At 37.7% G+C, this 16,089-nt stretch overlaps 1 protein-coding gene across 2 annotated transcripts; it reads right to left on the bottom strand.

The window, feature by feature from the left end:
• Window positions 1-529: 529 nt before the first annotated feature.
• On the bottom strand, window positions 530-5,813 carry LOC104586773 (F-box/kelch-repeat protein At1g74510-like). Of its 2 annotated transcripts, XM_010244118.3 has the most exons (3): window positions 5,609-5,813; window positions 3,421-4,906; window positions 530-823 (listed from the first exon to the last, which is right to left on the bottom strand). In XM_010244118.3, the coding sequence occupies exon 2, from the start codon at window positions 4,840-4,842 to the stop codon at window positions 3,523-3,525; it is 1,320 nt and encodes a 439-aa protein (XP_010242420.1). In that variant the 5' UTR covers window positions 4,843-4,906; window positions 5,609-5,813; the 3' UTR covers window positions 530-823; window positions 3,421-3,522. The 2 variants fall into 2 exon arrangements, with proteins under 2 accessions (XP_010242420.1, XP_088759163.1); XM_088903037.1 differs by having other exon boundaries at window positions 3,421-5,813.
• Between the last annotated feature and the right edge of the window lie 10,276 nt (window positions 5,814-16,089).

The following is a 16,089-nucleotide window of genomic DNA, read 5'->3' as shown; positions in this document are numbered from 1 at the left end:
ACACAGGTATTTACCATATCTGTGCGTTTTTTGAAAAAAACGCTTGAACCAAACGATGATACATGTGATTGTTGAATTGCCTACGTAAATCCAATGTGGCGCCATTTTTCAGAAAAACGGCCACGATTCCAAACATCCCCTATTTTATCAAAAAAAAAAAAAAAGGAAAACTGTAAACTCTGTTGTATGGTTAATGGGCCACACATGCACTCTAAAACTAAGGTGTAGGAAACTGAAAATTCTGACACTTGTATGGTTAGTGGGCCTCACACGCACCTTGCTCCCGTGAACATTAGTCATTATGCTGCATTTGGTTGCACTGGTGTAGATGCATAAGAGTGCAAATAGGTTGAGTGTAACTGCTGGTTTACCTTTGCTTCAGATTTCACATTGTTTTGTTTGTTTGTGAAAAGTAAAATGGTGTATATGCAAAAGAATGGAGCTGAAGAGAGATTATTTGTCTGGGAGTGAACAAGATGTAGTCCCCCACTTTATATGTAAAAGAATTGAGACCGAGAGTAAAAAAAAATGGACAGGAAGAAGAAGGTGGTGCAAATTTTACATCAGTTTCTAAGATGAAAAATTTACTTGCTAGTGAGTGCAAAATAAGACAAAAAAGGTACAAATTTTAATCAAATAAAAAAATGCAAATCATAGTTACGAAAAAAAACAGAACCAATTTGCATCTGTTACATATTTGCACTACAACCAAACGCAGCCTTAATACCAAATCAGATGCACGATCATTTTCCTCCCAAAGTTAACTAGTTATTTTCTTCCACTCCTTACAAAACCACATATCTGGAATATGCGTGAAACCCACCTGTACAAACAGATTAATAATGTTATAAATTGATGATGTACGGTGCGTCTGTACGAGAGCAAGAAAACAAATTTGTATTCTCATGATCTCTCTCACTATCTTCTGATTTGATGAAACTACCTACGGATGCACATTCCTATATGACAACCTCATGTTCTATTCCTGTAATAGGGTTGCATGCTCTCTCTCTCTCTCTCTCTCTCTCTCTAATTTTCAATGGCAAGAGGGCATCTCTCTGCTCTACTGTACAACCTGAAAACAATTTGAAGTACTGTCCCAAAAAAAAAACTGAAAGTCAACAATTGGAATCACTCCACCATGTGAAATCTCCTCAAGATTTAATCAAAGACCTGTACCTAGCCTACCCCCATAATCACCACTGAACATGAAAACGTCATTTATACAGGCAACCAGATGGGGAACCTGGGGATCATCCCTCAAACAGGGCGATACAGAAGGAGAAAATACCCATGATTCAGATAGTCAGGGCATAAATCACGGCAAAAGATATCAAAGAGGTAACAGGTCAAACATTATCAAAGAGCTAGTCCATTTTAAGCACCAAACAGCAATAATGGTTAAAAAGGTAATTGACACATACATGCAGGATTCTTGATTAACAACCTGACAAGAATTTATTTACTAAGAATGACAGGATAAGAAGATTAGCATGCGATAGAAAGCAATCCGCTTCAGCATGGGAGATGGAAAACTTAGGTGGTGTTCACCTATTGTATGATTTATTTTTTTCAAAAACAATTACAACCGCATTGTAACATCAGTAGCAATTGGTAGCATCATCTGAATGGTCTGCAGCTCCTTTTTTGTATTATTTCCAATTAAGTGGCTCAACCAACTCTGAGAAAAATCAAAGCAACCCAATCTGTCCTAGAAAAGGCTAAAACCAAGAACCCTGAGGAAAGATTTAATCGCTAATCCACCCCCCATCCAAATAAAAAGAACAAGAAATCAAATAACTAAGCATGAAGGATCCAATTTTGCTTCTCATATTAAAATCTCAGTGAACTCCAGATCAAGTCTATTGTCCAAACCAAAATAAGCAGTTTGCACAAAAACCTCTCCAAAAACAAGATATGCAAGATTTCAATCAACTAACCAGTCAAGGAGGCAGGTCCAGTTATAATGTTCATATGACTATGCAGCTTAAGGTGAGTTTTGCTCAGATTACCAGCTGCAGAGTTAACACTTATTTAACATATATAAGAAACTCAAATGTGCCATTACATTAAAAAGAACATGGATTTAATAAAATCACATTACATGATTAACTCCAAACAAAAGGCTTTCAATATAATGGAATTCAACATTTTTGTAACAGTAGTTGTACATGTCATCAATGCTTATAACACAACATATGAAATCCTGAGATCCATTATAAGTTTATACAGCTCCATTAGCTGGAAAATACATAATGTGGCAATACAACCTCTTATCATATATTAGTAACGAGTAGCACACATGAAGGCTTTTTTTGTTTTTTTTTGGAGGGGGGGGTGTTAAGGTAAGAGAGAAGGGGGAAGGGGGAGTTTGGTGTGTATGATGTAAACAACAAAAGTGTAATGTGGTATATCTCCATATATTTCCATCAAATTTTATCTGTAATGTTTGCCCATTGCAATGAAGTTGTCTTATGAAGGGAAGTATTCAATTTGTTTGGTAAAACTATAGTAATAATAATCAACTTAATATTTGAATTGCTACTACAGAATAAAAGCATGAGATTGGAGTAGAAAAGACATGTCCACAACTTTCTATGATTCCTTTGGTGACAGAAAATGACAATATCATATTGGATGAATGTATATGCTTAATATTATTGAACATGTTGACATTCTGGAATGCAAGCTAACATCAATCGGCAAATCAATCAGAATGGAAACTAGTGAACAAAAAGCTTCACTTAAGGCAGATAGAAGATCCTAGGAAATACTCACAGAATAAGAATTTGGTGTGAAAAAACTGATCAGTTTTATGCAAATAAAAAATAACAAACTAAGGTTTTTCACCCAAGATCTGGGGAAAACTTGGTGTCCATTAATATTGTTTATCCTGTTAATGAGAGAGAGTAAAGGAAAAGATCAACATTTCAAATAGGTTATTTTCCATTTTGTACTCAACAAATCAAGTAAGATAGAACCAGAAATAGCATAAAACAGTTAGAGAGATTGCAAGCATTATAGCATACAAATGCAAGAATTATATACAAAACCATCCCACAGGCCATGCACCATGATCCATGAAGAGGAGAAAAACATCTGAAAAGACTGTTTTCTCTCTTCAAAAGAAAGCCAGTCACACTTGATGGTTTGAAATGCTTAAAATGATTTTGTGATATTCCTGACAACCTACCAATGAATTGGAGCTTCATTATTAACCTATTCTGTTCTACAAGATGCCAGCCTTTGAAAGCTCTCATGGAATCAGAAAGGGTAGAAGTTGCAAATTCAATTGAAGAAATAAAATAAGAATCAAAGAAAAAGAGAACTCAAGACCTCCTTACAAGAAAACATTCCATTGAATCTTGAGCTAAATCTGAAATTTTCCCAGAAAAAAAAAAGAAAATTGGTAGAAATTACCCATTAGCCAGAAATATTATCCCCTTGAACTAACCAATCTTGTACATCCCATCCAATGTGAGGCACCATAGAATACACATGGTGTCGCCAAAACCTGACACATCAGCACCCCATCACAGCACAGTTATAGACAAAGCTTCCTGACGGCTTGCAAGCAAGGAGGTCCCATTGTGGTGGGCCGTCTTTCGGAGACCATGAATTGAGTTCTATGGTTCCTCCGCCCAAAGCTCTTGGCCCACCAATAACTATAAGCCGTTCTCCACATGCCCTAAATGCAAGCCCCCAACCATTCATTGAGACTGCTCGCTCAGGCAATCTCCCCACTATGTCCCATGAGTTCCTGTTCTTGGCATATTTCTTCACCACCTGCTCTGCATAATAAGCTGCATAAAGCTCGTTGTTTACAACTGCAACCAGAGGGGGTGCGGTTCCACCAGTTGCACCGTTTTGTCCAGGGAACATGTCAGGGATCTCAGTCCAAGTCTTTGTTTCTAAATTATACACCTCCCCACAGGTGAGTGATTTCTCTTGGTTGCTTCCCCCAATGACATAAAACTTTCCATCCATAAATACCCCAGAACACATCTTCCTCGGCTTATTCATGCTTGGGAGAGTCACCCAAGTTCCAGTCTCTGAATTATAAAGCTCAGCTGAACTCAAGATGTTCCCTTCTGAATCACAACCTCCTGCAAGAATAGCAATCTCCCCAAGGCTGGCAGACCCGAACAAGCATCTAGGCGCGTTCATCCTCATGCCGGCTGACCAAGAATTTGTCAAAATACTGTATCTGTATATCACATTGTATATCACATGAGATCTAACCTCCTTCCCAAACACGAGAAGCTCCGTTCCCACGGCCAGGGACTCCTTATCAGAACACATGAAGCATTCATTTGCAGGCATCCTTGGCAAATGCATCCAACGACGGCGAATGGGATCGAAGGCTTCCCACTCAAGGAGGTGGCATGCAAAATAGACCCAATGTTCGATCACACCATTCATCCGCCTCAACCTATAAAGCTCCCCACTTCGAACTAGAGACCGGAAGCTCCGATTGAGAGAGGCAACCAAACCGTAATCAGACCTTGAACAGCGAAGCAGACAGTTGATTGACATATCCCGTCCAATGGGCTGTATGAGGGAATTTAAATCTGATTGATCCTCATGGTTACCCTTGTTACTGGATTCATCCGCGGGAGACGAGGAAAGATCCTGCGGAGTTTGGATCGTTACCTCTTTGTCAAGCGCATCAAGTCGCTTGGATGACTTTCTGTCTCCATGTTCATCATCCCCATCATCTTCTAAACGACGCTTACCATTTGACATCTCAATAAGACGGTAAGTCATGTAAACCCACTTACTCTCTTGCTCACACGAGCTCGGCAACGCCCTCGAAATCAGACAGGACTGACCTTCCAACATTTCTCCCGAATTCAACCGGGAAAAGCAGTAAATTTAGTAGTCCGACCAACCCAAGGCCTCCTTTCTTCCTCACCAAAATGAAATCCACAATAAATCAGTTAGAATAGAAGCCTTAACGCTTTAGCTACTCCCTCGAATCCAAAAAGAACCGATTCGCAAAGGAAAATTGCAATCTTTCAAGCAGAAGGAGAATAAGTGGCCCTAATTGTATATCGATATAAACCAGAAACGCCAATTAAAAGGAGAAAACCGAGGAAAATATTTATTTTCAAACTGTTTCAACCATTCATCGATGCAAATCCAAAAATCACCGATCCAAATGAACAGAAAAATTAAAAATTTTTGATTAGAAGATATCAGAACCCATCTTCAGGTCCCAAATTCGTAACAAGATGAAAGAACCGATGGATCAAAGCGAATAATATATATATAAATATTAGAACGAAAATATCCCTTGAAGGAGCGAGTGCGAGAAAACCCCTAGACACGAAAATTCTTCAAAGCAGACTCTAGGTTATAGCAATAAAGAAGAAATGTGTCGGCTTGCCCAAGACGACCCTGTAATCTAAAATAATGTAAAATTAAAATCAAAATTTATCTTTTTCTTTTCTTTCTTTAAGAATAGAACAAAAGATCCGTTTTTTTTTTGTTGGTAAAATTTATACTTGTTTATTTATTAGTTTATTTTTCATCAGAGAGAAGGTATGGGATTGGAGATCTCAGAGGAAAAGGAGCAAAGAAAATGAACAAAGGGATGCGGACTTACAGATTGGGATAGAAGGAGGCCTTGATTGGAAATTTTATAATTTATTTTCTTTCTTCCTCGGTTCTTCTTTTTCTTCTTCGTCGTGCTTCGATTCTCTCTGCAAATCACGCCCCAAATCTGGAAGCTCTGGGTTGGGCCTTTCGGACTATGTATCTGGGCCTTTATCCCCCACTCTTCTGTACGCGCGCGCTCTGTCTCTCTCTCCCCTGCTCAGGCCTCTATTTATTTTACTAACTTTTTTATTTTTATTTAATATATTTTGTTCTTAGAGAGAAGGTGGACCCAGCAAACGGCCAAGAGGTTCGCAGTCATCGCCGTTTCGGATTGTGGTCGAAGAGCTGAAACTGATAACAGAGACGTTTGGACACGTGCCAAATGGAGAAACAGCTGTACAGAGAATAAAAGAACTCCGTTCTTCTTACGTCTCCAACTCCCCGTTAGAGTCTTAGAGAGAGAGAGAGAGAGGAGCCCTCCTTCAATTTCTCGTGGCTGGCGTCTGTATCTTATCGTCATTAAAACGTTACTCAAATTTTGATCTGTCATCATGCGTTTAGGCTGAAAGCCTGAAACTGGATTATAAGCTGAGGTGTGAACATGACCATCTCATAAATGAGGCCTTGATTCCTTTTTCTATTTTTAGAGGGAGAAGCGTGATCTGGCCAACCTCTGCAACTTGTGCAGAAATCCACACAGGTTATATGGCAAGATTCCACACGTGTAAAACGCCAGAACAAGGGCATCTTGGACAAAAAAATAGTGTGCTATTACTAAGATACCCTTCGGACATGTAATTATATTTATAACGCAAAGTAATCCCAAATACAGCTAACATGTTCAGGGTTGAGAGTCTTGACTCTTGAGACATTTTCTTTTTTCACAAAAAAGAAAACAGCCTTCTTTGCTTTGCACATAATGCACATAAAAGATTGGAGAGGAGATTGTACTAGAGATGCAGAAAACTAACACTGTTCAAAACAATGGAGTGCAAGTCGACTGAAAACATGCAGTGTTTTCATGGAAACCAGTTTCCGCATGTATGTTTGTGCACAGGGAAAATAAATGCTTCTCCATTAAACAAATAAGGCCTATTTCCCAAATCATGACTTATGTTCCAATTTTCAGTAACCCCTTTTTATGGCTATTTTCATAGAAAAGATGATAAATCCAAAACTGTACTAAATATGGAGCAATTTTTTTACGTTTAGATTGGAGAAATTATAAATTAGAGGGAAAAATCCAATATATGCCGTTTCAGTGATTTTTAAATATGTACATCTTTCATCATTTCCAACACTTAATAATTTATTAAATAAATGAAAGAATTGATGCAATGAAATTTTGTTCATGATTTAGGGCATGGCTCAACTTACGGCTACCACGACCAGAAAACCAACATTGTATAATATGTTTATATTGATAAGGATTTACCATATCAACCATCTAATGTATAAGAACAGCTTTTCTTTTTCTTTTTTTTTTTAATTTTTTCAATAGGTCTACTTGCCACCTTCAAAAAATTTGGTTCAATTTCTATAGAAATCCCCCAGCCCCCCCCACCTTATCATAAATTTGTACAAACGAAAAATGAAAATATAGGGTATCGATTCCCATACCTCTTGCATGCTAAGTGAGCGTTTTACCATTTGAGTTACATCCTTACAATTGTTTGCATGATTAATTGTGTATAATGAACTATGAAGTATTAAAATCATCATAATCTAAGAATATATGCATAAGAGAACTACAGTACTTAGATTTTGATGCACATAGTTGATGTTCAGAAAATGTTCAACCAAGCGAAGCTTCTAAATGATGCATCACAAAACAGTTTTAATTAGAATTTGTTAATTTGTTATTGCATTTAGATTCTAGAGAATTTGATCAATGATTAGTAAATGGAAAAGGAATACATGTTGAATTTGCAATATATTAAAATTCAAATATATATTACTTTAAGTAATTATCTTATTAATCCATGAAAAGATTAATCTTATATCTAGATTTTTTGATCTATTAAAAAGATAAGTTAAATATTTTAATAAAAAAATAGGTCTCTCAATTCCTCAAAAAAAAATATTTATCTTTTCGTTTCTATAAAAATTTCAATGCACATCAACAATTTCTTTTTTTTTTAACCCCAAACCTTACTCCAGGTGAAGGGGGAGTCCACCTTCTGATTTAATTAACCATTATGAAATGAAAAATTAGAAATAACAGGTGAGGATATAGCCCGCCCTGCCCCAAGATAGAATTATCTTAGGCTGTTAAACCAAACTTAGATGTTAATTTTGAAGGGAAAAAAAAAAAGAATTGAGCTCATTCCACTAATATTCGTAGAGAGAGAGAGGGGGGGGGGGGGGGGGGGGGATGGACCCATTTAAGATGGTGATATTGTGCATAAAAATGTATAATTAAGAAAGACCACAATGAAATCAGTTCACTTCACTTCATTCAAATATGGATTAAAAGTGTGACTACTTATTAATTGCTATATATGTTAAGCCATAATTAAAATACCTTTTCCTCTCGTTGTGTTTTAATGCTTTTTATTAACTGCAGTTGTTTTCTTTCTCTATAGTCAATTTTAACACGGAAGACATGGTTTTTACTTTTTAGGCCATTCAAAAAAGCTTTACTTAGAATATTAATATAGAAATTCTAAATCGTTCTAGGGAAATTGATATCTGAATTGCTATAATTTTAGGACTTGATTCGTATGAAGATGACTGTGCGTGGCCTCAGCGGTCAGCGATAGCGTAGTAATTTGTAAACCTCATGGAATATATTGTAGTTTGTTGGTTTAGTGATTAGTATACATTAAATAGAGAGAAGAGAGGGAGGCACATGCTGTGAAGGTGGACGATAAAGTAAAACTGGGTGGGTATACAAATAACCTCTCTACCCATGGCTTCCAACTTGTAATACTTATCATATTCTTTTTGAATGGTTCTGTGGCCCGTAATCTATATCTATAGCTCCCTGTGTCGTTACCCCAGCTCTTGACAAATTCCCCTTCGACAACAACGTACGAAACAGAGCTTTCATTTAATATACAAATAGAGGCATATCAGTCACATTGGAAAAGCTTTTCCGTGTAAGAGAGAGAGAGAGAGAGAGATGGGAGGAGGAATCCTTCTCACGCAGCACTCGGCTACTATCTTTTTTTGGTGTTACTGTAAATAGATTCTCGTAATCATTCCAACTTTTGATTATTATAATACATTTTGTAGTCTGAAAAAAATATATATATTATTAATATATGCATAAGAATATGATAAGATTAAGACTTAGGAAGGAGGGAGTGGTCGGGCTTAACACTTCGCTGCCTATCGAGAAAGAAAGGGAATTAGGATGGAAATAATCATCACAATCTCATTAAGTATTAATAACTACTCGTCCCAAGTCTCAACCCTCTTCTTTGGTTGGATGATGGCTTTTCAAATGGGAGGCAATTTAGTCAAGATCCAAACATTGGTCAATACCAAAAAAGGACCCAACGGAGGAGGGCTGGTCTTGTCATCTTTTTCCTCCCATCGTGGTTAGAGTCTATGGAACCTTTTTACCACTCTCAGTTTTATATTTCTTTTTTCATTTTATTGTACTTTACCTTTTTACCCATATAAGTATCTTGGTAAGAGACAATAAGAGGGGGTTTGGGGTTTACCCATTGCCCAACTTACTTAAAGTGGTCAGAATTCTAAATCTAGGAGCTATATAATTATGGGAGTTATGAACGCTTCATAGGTGGTCTTGTCCCTTGCATTAAGGGGGTATCCTAGGACTACTAACAATTTAACGGTTAACACGAGTCCTTCTCTTTCTCTCCCTTTGTGTGTTGTCAGTTGAGGTTGGGGGGAGAGTGGGTGTGTAAAAGACTAGAAGCTACATATATATGTGTGCCAGCCGGTTATAATGAAGTCATTTAAAGATGTCACTCATTTCTTTATTTTGGCATCTAGATCACAAGCTCACAACCTTGTTTATATAAAAAAGAACCCTATATGGGTCCTAGCTAGGTAGATGGGTATAAGACAATAGATACGTGATGGTATTGTCTTACATACACTTAAAAAATAAAGTAAAAAGAAAGAAGTAATGGACGCTGCCGAAATTTGACATAAGCTGCTGACCATCACCATCTGATTGATCCACATTCGTCACGAGTAAGCTAACTACCAAGTGCCATCCATCTTTATTACCAGTCCAGCCGTGAGCCTTCACGGTTTCTCCAAAACGAAAGAAACCGTCAATCCTCAATATATCGAGAGAAATTGGCGAGAAGAGCCGAAGTGGGTTTATTACTTTATTTGTTCTTTCTAAACTAATAAACCTTGATTTAAATATTAGGATTTTTTTTTTTTTTTTTGAGTGTGTATGTGTAATATCGTGTCTGACTTGACGACATCGTGGACTGGGCCGCTTCTATTAGCATCTCGTGCGCCGCATGCGCTTTGAGGGGGGTTGACGAGCTGATGAGAGAGATGTTCTGAACCTGTGTTTGGCACTTGTCAATTGGCTTGGGCCGCGCATCCGCATGGCAGCTTCCTTTTTATTGGTTTTTTTTTTTTTTGGCTATTTATTAAAATAAAAGTAATTGTGGTGGGAGCGAGGAGGAAGATCGAGTTTCGCCGTGGCGAGGCCAAAAACATCGGCTTGGGAAAGCGAGCCACGTGTCGGTGCACGTGGAAAAGCTTCAGTTGGACTGTTCCAAAAGCGCCTGCGCTTTTCAACGCCTGCCTCCTCTTCCATAGTCCATAGTCACAAGTCCATATACTATGTATCTCGATCGCCTTCTCAGCCTTCAGCGGGGAGCCCAGTAGTACTATACGGAAGAATGTCCCTGCCATTATCTCATTATCTATTGTTAGTTTGCTACTACTTTTTCCCTTTTCTTCTTTCTCACCACGTTATATATATTTTTGTGAATATATGACCATAAAATTCATATTTTAACTGGGTAGAGAGATCGTACTATCTGTTTTTGGAGAGTATCACTATCAATCCAACAAAGAAATGGATTTCATGTTTAATGGCTTGAAAGTTCCATATACACCTCAATCCGGTCCAACCCATTTGAACCACAAGTTTGCACCCGCCTGATGCTGCTCGCCTCAAAAAAATAAGATAAATTAATTTGTAATTTGATTTCAACAACTTTCTAGCCTTTATGAAGCCAAAGTGTATTTCCGAATTCCCACCAACAAAATAATTGTAATCACATTAATCTCGTGAGAGTTTGCATGGAATTTGCTCGTTTAAAACTCAAACCTTTTGAATTCTGCCATTTGTCTGCCAACTGAAACGGACTTTGGGGGAGGGGGTGACAAAACCTAACAATACAAATTAAGTTGGGAAATGAGATTCAATTAATGCTAAGACTAAGGCTAAGGGATATAATTTCTCAACTCAATCTACTTATCTACCCCTATTTGCATTACAGATGGAGGGGATGATTGACAAGTAACAGAAACGTGCCTGGCCATGCTTGGCAGTAATCTTATATTGCAGAGAGGTTGCCTCCACGACGAGAGTGGGGGTTTAGACTTGAGAGAATGCATCAAAAGACAAAGACCAAATTAATGCCAGCCAGGCAACAATTAATCTGGCATCGTCATTTCTCAACTAAATCCGTCCATGCTCTAAAATGATATACACTCATGCCCACATGCAAATTTGGGCACATAGATTCCTTTTCTTTCTTGTTCTTTTTTCTACCCTTCAAGTTCAATACGCTTTTAAATGAAATAAAAGGGAAAATCAGTGTTGAAATACTTGGGCTATATTTCAGAGTGAAAATAACTCATTTTGCTCAAATTGTAGATTACGTACTTTACAGTTTAGAGTGTCCTCGCCCTCCGTGAAAGCCTTACAGTGTTGAGGCAGTCCAACGATGACTAAAAACGAATTTTTTTTTACGGGAATAACTTTAATAATTAAGGACGACCCTTGTTTGGGTTTTGGCACAGCATGATGTAGATTTATCATTTATCGTTGAATTGGAAGAGGTCGTTATTACAGTTTATCAATCGTTATCCGCCGGAGGGGCTCCGTTTCTTTTCATTTGTTTCATTTCGAAGGAATTAAACGAATCTTAAGTGCGTCACAGAGAAAATGAAATTAAAAAGAAACCATTAAAATTCATTCTTGCCTCTCAGCCCCATGGATGGTTTAATGAGGCGGCCCTCACTGTCACTGACTAAAATCTCACTCTAGCTAAACCGGCCCCCTGGTTGGCAGAGAAGCCGACATCATGTATTCTGTACCCTAAAAAGAACGGTATAGACCTACACCCTAGCCAAGAACAAGTATAATTCCATTCGCATGCAACCATCTAAGTGAGAGACATGAATCGAAAATTAAAAGCACGATCTGGGAGGGATTCTAAAATCTAAACATTTAACAATAAGAAAAAGCAAATCTCAATCTTCAGGCAATTCAGATTTAGCAAAGGAAAAATGGTTGATTAATAAGTTTAGAACGGAGCCATTCTGATAATTGAAGAATGAAGAGGAGTGGGCCGGAGCCCGGGGGGGGATGGACCAGCGGGTGGCTGTCTTAATTGCCTATCTAGAATTCTTGATGGTAAGTGAGAATGTGAAATGGATATTTTATCTTAAAAGAAAGAAAAAAAAAAAGCAAATAAAAGCGAGCGACATCCAAATCGCATAATTCCTCCTTGGATTGCAAAAAGAAGAAGAGTCGTACTTGCAGTGTGCAGTCCCCATTTTACCATTTTAGTCATGGTTGAGTTTGAGTTTGGACCGGTTTGCATATAAAGAAGAAACTGAAGAAGATAGCTGTATTCGTGTTTATGTGTGGGATTTGTTAAAACAAGGAAAAAAACTGTAACAGGGCATGTGCTAACATCATCCACCTCGACATTGTTTGAAGCAGAAATCAATTAAAATAATAATAAACCAAAAAAGGATGAAAAAAGAAATAAAGATAAAATATGGCAAACAACTTCAAAACCAAGCAACTCCACCACCCAACCACAAAAGATTCTGGCGTGCACTAACCAACTAAAATAATCACTCGCGAACCGAGATGCCAGCTTTCCAATCACAGACCGACGCGTGTGAGTGGCTTATCTAAAGACGTGTGGTCATGTGGAGCATTATTGGAGGATGAGAAAGCTGTTTATGACTAATGTCAAACCCAATTAAACCAACGAAACCAAGAAAAAAAAATTAATTAAAAGAAAAGGCGGTTTCAGACTTCGGTCCCACCCTCTTTCCTACTTAGCCCCCCTTAGTTATTGACTCGGATGTCAGCTAACGAGAGCCGTGGTGCCTAGTTACCACGCAATATAAGTAAAGTCCACGTGGCAAATGAAAGCTCCTGCCACGCTATATCTTAAACTGCTTTTAAAGAAAAACAGTTTGAAACTTTCCACCACCATCATCATCATCCAGTGTGTCCACTTATGCTGCTGATCAATCAAAGGCATGGTGACTAGTGAGGGTAAGGCAAGGAAAGGCGACACTCATCACTATTTTTTCCAATTATTGAATTTGAAAAAGAAAACGTAGTACAAATATAACCGAAGAAGGAAAAATTACACGTACACCCATCATTCTTTGATTTCTTTTTTTCCTTGTAATCGTTGCTTGTTTGTGAGTGCATAGAGGGCCATAGGTGGTGGGGGAATTGAGTCGGGGCTGGGCTAACCAAACCCATGTGGGATGTATGGTTGCTACATGACAGTTTGCATTTTAATTAACCTGGACCCAATCCCCCTTAAAAATAGTAAGTTCCAACCTCACCAACTGCTTCCCCTTCTCAGCACGGATTTGTTTCTCCATTTTCTGTACCTGAGGCTGCAAACCTCTAGCTGCACATCTGGTGGGATTAAAATTCACTCAAGCTTGCAGCTTTTTAGTTGGTTTCCCTCTGTAATGTGAAACTCTGAAGTATGTTTATTAACTTGTAACAGCCAGATTTTTTTACTTAATTTGGATTTCTTCTGGAAATTACAACATCTAAGTTTGTTGCTTTGGCCCACATCATCGAATGATAATTTCAAAGCTGAATTTGGTGTTCAAAAAGAAAAGGAGTACTGTACTTTAACCAAATATTGGAATTTTAGTTTTTAATTTATTGTAATATTTTTGGGGGGAGTGGTTGGGAAGAGTAACATTCAAATTCCAATCAAACAGCTAACTAATAAGCAGGGGTGAGAGGCCCAGGGTCACACCTTATATATTTATATCATAGTTACTTTCTTCAACGTTCACAAAGAGGAAGAGGGCACATGATATGCTATGAAACATAAATATTAATAAGTGGTTTGGCAACTAATAAGTGGTCGTTATTGATTACCTTTATGTTAAAGGCCAAAAATTTTGACAACCCAACAATGATATTGGCCTCAAAGATCAAATCAGACACTAGGGGCAATTACTAAAGGCTGGTTCACTTGATGATGAGACAGCATAGCAAGATATATAGATAAAATTATGGTAAAGGTAATTATCTCTCCCATTTGTCATTTATCACAGATGTATCCATTGTCAAACACTAATAAATTTTCACTTACATCTAAGGCTCAGTTTGGAAGGAGTAGAAACAAAATCTTACTTTTTATAGTAGTTTTTATGTATTTGTATTGTAAATATTTATATTTATATTCCGTCCAAACTGAGCCTAAATCACAAACAAGTGCGTTTTTTTGCAAATTAAATGCTACGAGTCCTATGGAATTCTAAATGGTTAATTAAATAAAGAAAAAGATGATAATGAGCCAAATAGAATGCAAAATTTGACTGGTGATGATCTCAATCAAGGAGCATAAAGGACAAACGGAAAGTTCAAATGTCAAAGAAGAGATGTTATTTTTGAGCTTCCATCCCAACCCACTTCCATGGGGATGAGATGAGTACAAAAAATAATATTAATGGTAGGCAAATGTCTCTTTCACGCCACTAATTCATCCATTCTAACCTACAAATAGGAACTAGGAAGGATAAAATTAACTTGTTTTAATTCTCTACTCTACTCTTACAGGCATCTCCAACTCATCAACTTGTGGAAATTAAACTCAAATATCCCTCACAGTCACAGGCCCACCTCTACCCCTCTTCTTTGCCTTTATGTCGTATTCACAAAGTGATAAAGATGGGAACATGTAATCCGTGAATTTCGGTTAACCAAAGGAACCAACTTTAATCCCGAAGCCCTAAATTCTAATTTATAATATGATGATCTCATTCTCAACCTGATAATGACTTTTGCCCCTAAAGAGATCAGAATAGTTTATAGAAAAGAAGAAAGGAAAGCATCTTTTCTAAGTTGGCTCTTTTATTTGTTCAAAAGATATGTATGTATGGATAAAAATGAGATGCCCTTGGGTTAAGGTCATCAGCTGGAACATTAATTTGGACAAACATCTAGAAAGGAAGTTGGTTTGTACCACTAAAAGAAAAAAAGTGAGCACCCCTCACCAGCGGATTCCAATCTTAGGGCTCAAAATAAGGCACATCCATGTTCTCTTCAGCGTGGTTAGACCCGCAAATGAAGAATCTTTTTTCTTTTCTTTTGGGTGCTTATAAAAGAGGTTCGACACCGTAATTCGCCACATTGGATGTGAAATGCGACAGAAACTGCCTTGGTGAGATGCATGTATTCGGTATTCCTTCTGTTCCATGCTCTCTCCTCTCCATCGCTCATGCTTTCTCTCTCTAGCAACTGAGAATATTGTTTGTTGGTCTAAGCCACTGTTTCCACGTATATAACGCTACCTGAAAGATTACGTACAATAATCCAACACATCTGTTTTGTGAGTTGGGTCCGCTCCATATTCTGCTTCATCAACTACCCAGAATCAATGAAAACGAGGGCGATCGAGAGTTGAAGACGGAAAGAGATAGTTCAAATTTCAATGGGGATTGTTTCAACTTTCAATCCAGTGATTACGCTCTTTTTGATCCACACTGTTGGATGGTCTTTTGCGTTAGTCGTGATTTGTGAATCCCAAGCACCGTCTGACATTGTGGGCCCTAGGAGTGAGCATTTCGTATTACCAGGGGTGACGCTTAAACAGTTCCTCTTTTGCTTTCTTTCGCGAATCTGAATTAAAAATAATAATAATCATAGTAATAAGATAGAAGTCCAACGAGGCAACACCGTAGAAATCCTCTTGGCAAGTTGATAATTCAATCTCTGGTGATTGCTTCTTGGTTATAATAATAAAATATTTGAAAGGCAGAAAAAAAAAAAAAGAAAAAGTCTATTAGTTCTTTTTTCCTTTCTTTTCCTTTTTTTTTTTTCAATCACAGATGGTTTAGGATTGATGTTTAGATGGTCCACGGCTCTTAACCGACTCCCGACGTTGCCAAATTAATTGATCCTACGCCTACCTCTGAATCGGCTGCTTGTGCAATGTTGTCGGCTACGTACGACTGCAACAGCATCGTCTCCTACTACTGTATATGGCATGTTTGATTGTTTTCTCTTTTCAATGCCAGCGAATGCATCTTTTC

Source organism: Nelumbo nucifera, chromosome 4 (genome assembly GCF_055504915.1).
Source record: "Nelumbo nucifera cultivar China Antique chromosome 4, China Antique-T2T, whole genome shotgun sequence".
NCBI classification, from domain to species: domain Eukaryota; kingdom Viridiplantae; phylum Streptophyta; class Magnoliopsida; order Proteales; family Nelumbonaceae; genus Nelumbo; species Nelumbo nucifera.
The sequence above is the reverse complement of the archived record's forward strand: the minus strand, read 5'-3'. Positions and strand labels throughout refer to the sequence as shown.